We start from the raw sequence: 8,564 nt of genomic DNA, 5'->3' as shown, positions 1-8,564 counted from the left end.
AACTCTCTTCTGTGCAGTGATCAAGTATTGTATTTTTGAAGAGCCAAAGGCCCTCCATAGTGTGTGACAGTCAGCTGTGTGTGCTGAGGGACATGGTGGGTAGTCAGTGCATCCACGTCGGTGTTTTGGTTGAGCAGTGAATGGTAGTGCTCTTTCCAGCGCTGAAGGATGCCTTCTTCATCTTTAATTAGGGAGTTACCATCGGAGGAGGGCCGTGCCATGAGTAGTTGGGCCATATATTGTTTTAGCGAAATTGAAAAATTCACGCATCTTGTGTTGATCTGCAATGTTTTGCATTTCACATGCTATATTTTTCAACCATTCCTTCTTTAGATTGCAAAGTTTGCGTTGAGCTGCCGCTTTCTTCTGGCAGTCAGTGAGTAAGTTGCTTTCCTGGTCGTTTTCACAAAACCAGTCCTGGTGTATTCCTTCTACCTGGCCGAGGGTCTCTGCAGGTTTTCGTCGTGACAGTGTCGAGAACATCCCATTCGGCACTGGGATTTGAGTTGTTTGTTGTCGGGTTGTTTATCAGTCCATGTTCGAGCTGCTCTCTGAAAGCATGTACTACCACTGGAGCCTCCAGACACTTAGTGTTAAAACCTCTTCTGGAGGCTTGTTGCCTTCACCGTTTGGGGGCAATGTGAAGTGAGAGCTTGGCTCTGACGAGCCGATGATCAGTGTCGCAGTGGTCTGAGCCACACATGGCACGGGTGATGAGGACATCTCGGCGATCTCTGTCTCTGACAGTGGTGTAGTTAATGAGCTGTCAGTGTTTGGGTCGTGGGTGTTGCCAAGTACCCTTGAACATGTCAGCTTGCCTAAACAAGGTATTGGTGATAGTGAGGTTGTATTCAGTACACTTGCTGAGGACAAGTTGGCCATTGGGATTACACTTGCCTAGTCCATTTCTCCCTATGATTCCCTTCCAAATGGCAGCATCTCTGCCAACTCTGGCATTGACATCACCTAGGAGCACAACTTTATCTTTTCTGGGGATAGATGTTAGCACTCTGTCAAGGTCGGCGTAAAAGGCCTCCTTGATGTCTTCCTCTGTATCCAGTGTTGGGGCTTATGTATTGATGAAGGAATCACATGAGTGATTCAGTGGGATTCGGAGCGTCGTGAGGCGCTCGTTGATCCCACAAGGCATTTCAGTTAGTCTATATAGGATGGATTGGCGAAAGACAAAGCCAACTCCACAAATGCAGTTCCTCTCTCTACCTGAAGAAAGTATAGCCAGACCACTGCTCTGTGAGTTGACCCTCATCTGGAAGCCGAGACTCACTAATGGCCGCTATGTCTATGTTATACCTAGCCAGCTCTTTTGCCACAAGGGCGGCTCTTCTTTCAGGACGCTCATTTGTGCCAGTATCCAGGAGGGTCCTCACATTCAATGCAGCGACCATAAGAGGTTGTATAGTTTTTTTTTTTTATCTGTGATTATGATGACGTTTTCGACCGCATTAGGATGAACCTTGCTGAGTGCGGTTGCCCAGTCAATTTGTTGTTTTTAGGCAGGCTGTGTTTAGGGCACCTTTTCTAGCCCCCTCCCCATGTGGGGTGAGCAAAGTGGCTTCTCGAAAGGGCTGATCAGTCGGATTGCACTGCTGTCTAGATCCCAGTGCATAAACGATCATCTTATTTATGTCGCCCATGTGCAGAGTTGTGACTAGAGACTCCCGGCAGTCATCTGTCGCCATAGGATTTTGGGGGGTATAGGGGTTTTGATGATGAGAAGAATGATGAACTGGGTGATGGCTGTGCGTGTGTTGATTTATGTGGTGAGGCAGGAGCGCAGGCTGCAACCACACATCTTGGCTCTCCCTTTTCCTGATCCAGTGGTGCAGGTGTTGTAACGACTGGGGAGAGGGAGAGTTGCAATGAACTGCCGATAGCCCAGGTTGTTGGGTTTCGCCTTAGTCGCCTGTCCATCAGGCATTACCTTTGTCTGCCGGTGTAGTCGTTGGGTTCTCATGGTGGACACTTCTGCCTACATCGTCGTTGGGGTCTTGTTGGAGCTCTGCAAGTATGTCTGCCTGATGCGGGGCTCCACCACATATTTTTTAGTTTTGAGTTTACTTCCTCAAGGCAGCGGGGCAGTGGCTGGTAGGCGCCAGGACGTGTCCACATGCTAGTGGGCCTATGCGCGTCCCTCTGGGGCCCACTGCCATTCTGAGATCCCCTGCTGGTCTAGCCTGGGCCCACGAGGCACCCAGTTATTGTATGTTGCCACGAGGAGGCACAGCAGGAGTCTTGATGGTGAAGAGGCTGTGTACTGGCAGGGGAAGACTTATGTAAGTTGCTTCCCCGTTCGCCACGAGGGCTAGCCAGCGGCGGCAGCTGAAAGCGAGAGGAAGCTAGCAGTGCTTGCACCTTAACACTAACATTATGCTGCCACACTTGGTGCATTACACCACCTTGTGCGCGCGCGCGCGCGCACACACACACACACACACACACACACGAGAGAAGTGACTACATAAAATACACCCTTTTAGTCTGCTTGTTAAAGCCACTCGCCCGGGAGATCTAGTTAGCATTAATTCACAACTTTCCGTTTGAATGATATGATGAGCATATTTGTCTGCCCCGACGGCGAGGGAGTTACCTTCTTCATAATTACTGCCTCACTCTCCCCCTCTGGCGGTGAGCCTCTCTCCTCCTCCGTCTCTCTCACACACACTTCTCTCCCTGCCCTGCCGCCTCTCCCAGGTGTTGGTGTTACAGTTGAGTTTGGTTCAAGTATAATTTGTACCGTTGTAATACAGGCCTGAGCCCTCTTAGGGCTGCAGCTCTCGTGACAAGTCATCCATCAACTACATTAAAATAACAACAATTAATGAGCGTGGAGGAGTGTGTGATACAGTAATGAATCACCCTACATAACTAACACATTTTATGTTGTTGTTTTTTTACAAACAACATGAGTCAGGTAAGTTGAGGAAGGAACAAGCACAGAAACAAAGTATTGGTAACGTCAGGTAAAGTGAACCACAGTCACAATAGTTGGGTAATAAACAAGGTTAATTTAGAGTAACTATATAAGAGACACAGCAAGAGTATAGTGTGGCTGTGACTAAGACTTATTACACCTCCACTCTCATAATGTATGGAGCTTTGAGGTAAAGATCACCTCATGGGTGGTGGCCTCAGTAGCTCGGGGTAACTCTCCACCACAAAACACCAACATGTGTCAGATGCTCTCGGCCGCCTCCTACCCACTGTTATCAGGGAAAGAAATACGGCACAGTTGTATGTATTAACGTGTCTCTACTGGTTAGGTTAGGTTAGGTTAGGATTTTGCTCATGTACGTCAATAATATGTATTCAGTCACCCGTGTGTGTGTGGAGGGGGGGGGGGCTATCTGTAGTTTAAAACGAGCTTTCTGGGTAAGATTAAAATTCCTGATATTTATTATTTATTTTTGGGTGAAGTTATTAAATTAACCTGTGTGTGTGTGAGGTATAAAGCTGGTGTTTATTTTATACAGCAGTGAAACATTATTCTGACAAAAAATTTTTATTTCAACCACCACTACTATAATGTGCTGTGCTTATTTATAAACCTGAAAAAAGGAAATGCAAAAAACGACTCGACTCTACTCTGCTCTACTCTACTCTGCTCTACTCTGCTCTGCTCTACTCTGCTCTGGTCTGCTCTACTCTACTCTGTTCTACTCTGCTCTGGTCTGCTCTACTCTACTCTACTCTACTCTACTCTGCTCTGCTACGCTCTGCTCTGCTCTACTCTGCTCTACTCTACTCTACTCTGGTCTGCTCTACTCTACTCTGCTCTACTCTGCTCTGCTCTGCTCTGCTCTACAATGGCAGTCTTCCTCCAGCGGAAGTGTGGCCGCTTTACATGTGTCCTGGGTCAAGCGAGTGGATACATCGCCCGCTTCCTGTTCCATGCTCGGTAGTTCGATTCCCGGACTGTACCATTTCATTCGGTTGTTTATGTGTACCCAAGTCTACGACATGGGGGAGGTGAAGGCGTCCGAGTGCAGTACAGTCCCTACTTACTCTCCACACTGTCCTAACGGGCAGCCATGGCTCTGGGCTTCATTATAATTCATTTATGACGTCTAATACCTTCTCATTAAACGTCACTTTAATGATTTACGTGACAGAGGCCAAACATCCGTGCAGGAACATTTTCTCTGTTCAGACGCCCGTATCACGCCGTAACACCTCACTAAAATGTTACCTTCTAATTATTTCAGTATAGAATATGCTGTACAGTAATGGCGGCCTCCGATTGGTCACAGATCATACATATAATCTGGTTAAATAAATGAGAAAAAACTCGCGTCGTTGAAACAGTTGAAGTCAAAAAGACACAAGACATAAGCCTAACCCGGGAGGCCTTAATAAAAAGTTGCTGAGACGTGAAGAGTGAGGGAGGAGGACATCCTCACGCGCCCATGTTAAAGATTTATGGTCTTGCAACAACCCACCTCACTTTAACCTAACCTAACCTCACACTAACCTAACTTAACCTTACACTAACCTAACCTAACTTAACCTCACACTAACCTAACCTATATTAACATAACTAACGGGAATTAGTGTAAAGATTGAAGCTCTGTCCTCTGTATTACTAGACCCGATCTCGTGTCGCAGTTGGGTATTGAAGTGAGGCGGCTGAGGATATTGTAAACACAGGGACTGATAACATTAAGGTTCTGTACTTAAACACAAATACGGACGCACTCAAGTTGAATGTTCTTCCATACGTCGTACGAACGCATGGACGGACGGTTGGATACACTTACTGACGGAAGCAAAATCAAGGAATCATTTTATCGGTCTGATAAACAGGATTAGGATAATATTGATATTACTTAAGGAGATTTTATTATTGGATATAGGATTTCGTTTTTATCTAAGGGGTTTTAAGGGGTGTCTTTAGTTAAGGAGTTTACCCTATAATTATGGGTGTTTAGGATAGGATAAAGATGTTTTAGGATAGGATAGGGAGTTTTAGGATAGGATAGGGGGTTTTAGGATAGGATAAAGATGTTTTAAGATATGATAAGGGGTTTTAGGATAGGATAGGTGTATTTTAGGATAGGATAAGGATGTTTTAGGATAGGATAAGGGGTTTAGAATGAGATAAAGGATATTCGTACTTAGAGTCCCCCCAAAACCATTATCCTATTCTATAAAACAAATATATAAATTTCTTTTAGCAATTTTGTGTTCCGTAAATGTATAGACTTAAGCATTATCGTTTTCCAATATAAGGGAAGGTTCTTAACAGCAGCTATCGGCAGCATTACCGGCCGTTCCCACATTAGGTACAGTTACTGCTACAACAATGACCTCTGGGAAGGTGACCAAATGCAGGTATTTTGGCTACATCATTATCACCTGCAACCTAACCTAACCTAACCTAACCAAAGACACTTGAATCCTTCTCTGTAAAGTTGAGACGACAAATGTATAAAATATCCTGTTCCATAAGGGAGGATATTTTAGCATGATCTGTGGCTTTACTCCATCATGTAGGGCAGGAACGATTGGCCGTGATTATACAGTAAGCGTAAGGAATTATATACATGGATGTTGATGATATACATGGATGTTAATTATGTATATGGATGCATAATCCAGCTTATCTTAATTAAGGGAGATGAAGGAAATTGGCGGAATTTAACGTGTTTAAAACTTTAGTCAATATTAACACTTGATTCACCACGGGATTACAGCTTACTAAATGGTGACTGGTTAACTAAGGTCCACGCTCAATGGGCTCAATCGTTACCTACTGTTACCGCCTCCAACGCCGTGCGACGCTAAGGGCCTCCACATACTCGCGACAGCCATTTCGGTCTTGAGCCCTTTCCTTGGTTACATTTAACTCGTCCTCTGTCTCCCTCCTTATAGTTGGGATCCATGTAGGCCTTTTGTCTTCCTCGTCTTCTCGTTCCGGCCACTCGACCGCCTCTCTCAATACTCTATCCGGACGTACACGCAGAACGTGCCCCAGCCACCTCCATCTATTCTCCATCAACCATTCATCAATATAGGGAACTTTAGTGACTTCTCTTATCGTCTCGTTTCTAATACCATCACGCTATCTTATGTTCAAGATTCTTCTCAATGACTTATTCTCCAAAGTTCGGATCTTCTGGATAAAGTGTCATTATCACACTAAGATTCACTTCAGTACACCAAAATGGGTCTTACCAGTGAAGTATATAATCCCAGCTTGGGATGGACTGTTAGTCTATGTTACCTCCACACTTTGCCCAGTATACCCATAACTTGATGACCTTTTCTTATTCTGTCCTGAAACTCATCTTCAAGTGATCAATAAGTACAGTGAACAGCAATGGACACAAAACATTACCTTGCAACACCCCGCTCACGACATTGAATTCTGGGGAAAGTTTGCCATCAACGTTCACACGACATCTGCTGCCCTTAAGAATTTCTTCTATCAAACGAACGTATTTTTCTGGCATTTCATTGTTCCGTAAGATTTTCAACATAGTTGGTCTATGTACGCTATCGAAGGCTTTCTCAAAATCGACAAATGTCATAATTAACGGTTTTCTGAATTCCACACTACTGTATTATGTGACGTAGTGCGAATATATGATCACTGCAGTTTCTTGATTTTCTGAACCCTGTCTGTCCATCTCTTAGCCTTTGGTCTAAGGATTCTTGAATCCTGTTCAGTATGACCAGACAGAAAACCTTCGATACTATTCCTGTTAATGTTATCCCTCTCCAGTTTCCACACTCGTAAATCACATTTCTTGGGCAGTTTTATAATGATTACTTGTTTCCATTCATCCGGGACAACCTCAGTGCTCCATATTTCTTGAAATAGCTTCAATAGTACTTGAGGTGCACCATTCGCGTCGGCTTTCAGCATTTCTCCAGTTATTCCCTCTAGACCCGGTGCCTTCCAGTTCTTCAACTGTTTTAGTGCCATTTCAATTTCCCTCACCGTAATGACACCCATATTAACATCCAATTGTTCTTCAGGCTGATGTACAGTAAGAGTATTAGTACTATGGAAGGCTTTATTCATTACCATCCGTAAATGATCTTCCCATCGTTCCTTTATACGTTCTTCTCATGTTATCAACTCCGTTCACAGCACGAACTGGCAGTCTTTTTCTTTTCCTGCCTATACCTGCGATGTCTTTAATTATATCGTATGCTTTACTTACTCCATGTCCATTACCGGAATTAAGTGCCCTGTCTGCTGCCTCTGCCACATTTTCCAGAAAAAGCCGCTTATTATGTCTTCCACAGCGTTTAACTTCGCTATTAAGACTCCAGTACTTGGCTGTTTCTATATTGAGGGCATCCTCATCTCCTTCAAGTCTGTTAACATACTGTACACTTTCTGTGTATGTCTCTTCAGTATAATGGTCCAGGTCTCTTCTGAGATCCATTTCTTCCGCTAAGTTAATCTCTTTTTTTCCAAGACCTTCCTCAGCTGAGCCCTGATACAACTGTTTAATGTTTGTCCATCTATTATCCACACCCTTTATGTTTTCGCCTCCCGACACCCTGGTTCCTCTTCATTCAGTGTCTCCAATACAATGAAGTGGTTGAGGCATTCAAATTGAAACTCTTCTTTAATCTGGGGTCTAGCAGTTTCTTGGTATCATAGCGAGTCAGTTCCTCGCTTCTCTCTCTCGCTTCTAATTTCAACTGTACGGCTGCCACAACCATTTGGTGGTCACTTCCGACATCCGCACCTCTATACGTCCGCACATGTCTGCTTGCCAATCATAACATGGTCAGTCTGATTGCGATAGCTCCCATCTGGAGATGTCCACGTATACTTATGAATATTTTTATGCTTAAACTTTGTCCCGCCAATAACGAGGTTGTTAGCCGAGCACAAACTGATCAAACGCCTACCATTCTCGTTAGCCATCCCCCAATCCGTATTTTTTAATGACATGTTCCATGCCACGGTTGTCGCTTCCCACCTTCGCATTAAAGTCGCCTAGAACTATCTCTATGTCCCTGTCCGGAATACTACTCCAAACATCCTGTAGTTGACCATAGAGAGCATCTTTCGCTTCATCTGGTGCAGTATTTGTAGGCGCATAACACACTACAGTGCTCATATTAGCTTGCTCAATCGTAATGGGTCCTTTTTTATTACGGGCTCCAATCCTAATGGTTAAATTGGGATGGATCCTATTAGAAAACGTGGCCCTTAGTACTTGGCTACACTGAACCTGCAACGTTTCTAAATATATTCTGTGCGTGCTTACTAAAGAACATCAGTATATGCCATTACACGTAGAAGTATTGTGGTTCATGCATAATACACTCGGTATGCTATATATACACGGTTGGTATAAACACGACAACGTACAGTTCAACACACAAATTCGTGGTACATTGGAAGTGGAGGTGTACGGCCCGTTCCACCCTTACTTGACGGCGGGTAGCTGTTCTCACCCCCCCCCCTCCTCCTCTCCATCATCACTGGCGTCGGGGCAGTTTGAAATGTGTGGTGTGGTGTGGTGTTCATATTTATTTTTACCTTTATAATGGTGAGATCAGGTGTGAAACTAAATGCT

The 8,564-nt window shown here is 44.4% G+C and overlaps 1 protein-coding gene across 1 annotated transcript; it reads right to left on the bottom strand.

Annotated features, from left to right (window-relative positions):
* Positions 1-6,607: 6,607 nt before the first annotated feature.
* LOC121870091 lies at positions 6,608-8,102 on the bottom strand. The gene is made up of 3 exons (XM_042371863.1): positions 7,962-8,102; positions 7,188-7,475; positions 6,608-7,000 (listed from the first exon to the last, which is right to left on the bottom strand). Exons 1-3 carry the CDS (start codon positions 8,100-8,102, stop codon positions 6,608-6,610), a joined length of 822 nt encoding a protein of 273 aa, XP_042227797.1.
* Between the last annotated feature and the right edge of the window lie 462 nt (positions 8,103-8,564).

This window comes from Homarus americanus, unplaced genomic scaffold (genome assembly GCF_018991925.1).
Source record: "Homarus americanus isolate GMGI-L3 unplaced genomic scaffold, GMGI_Hamer_2.0 scaffold40704, whole genome shotgun sequence".
Lineage (NCBI taxonomy): Eukaryota > Metazoa > Arthropoda > Malacostraca > Decapoda > Nephropidae > Homarus > Homarus americanus.
Note: the sequence above shows the minus strand (reverse complement) of the source record. Positions and strands in the feature narration are given on the sequence as shown.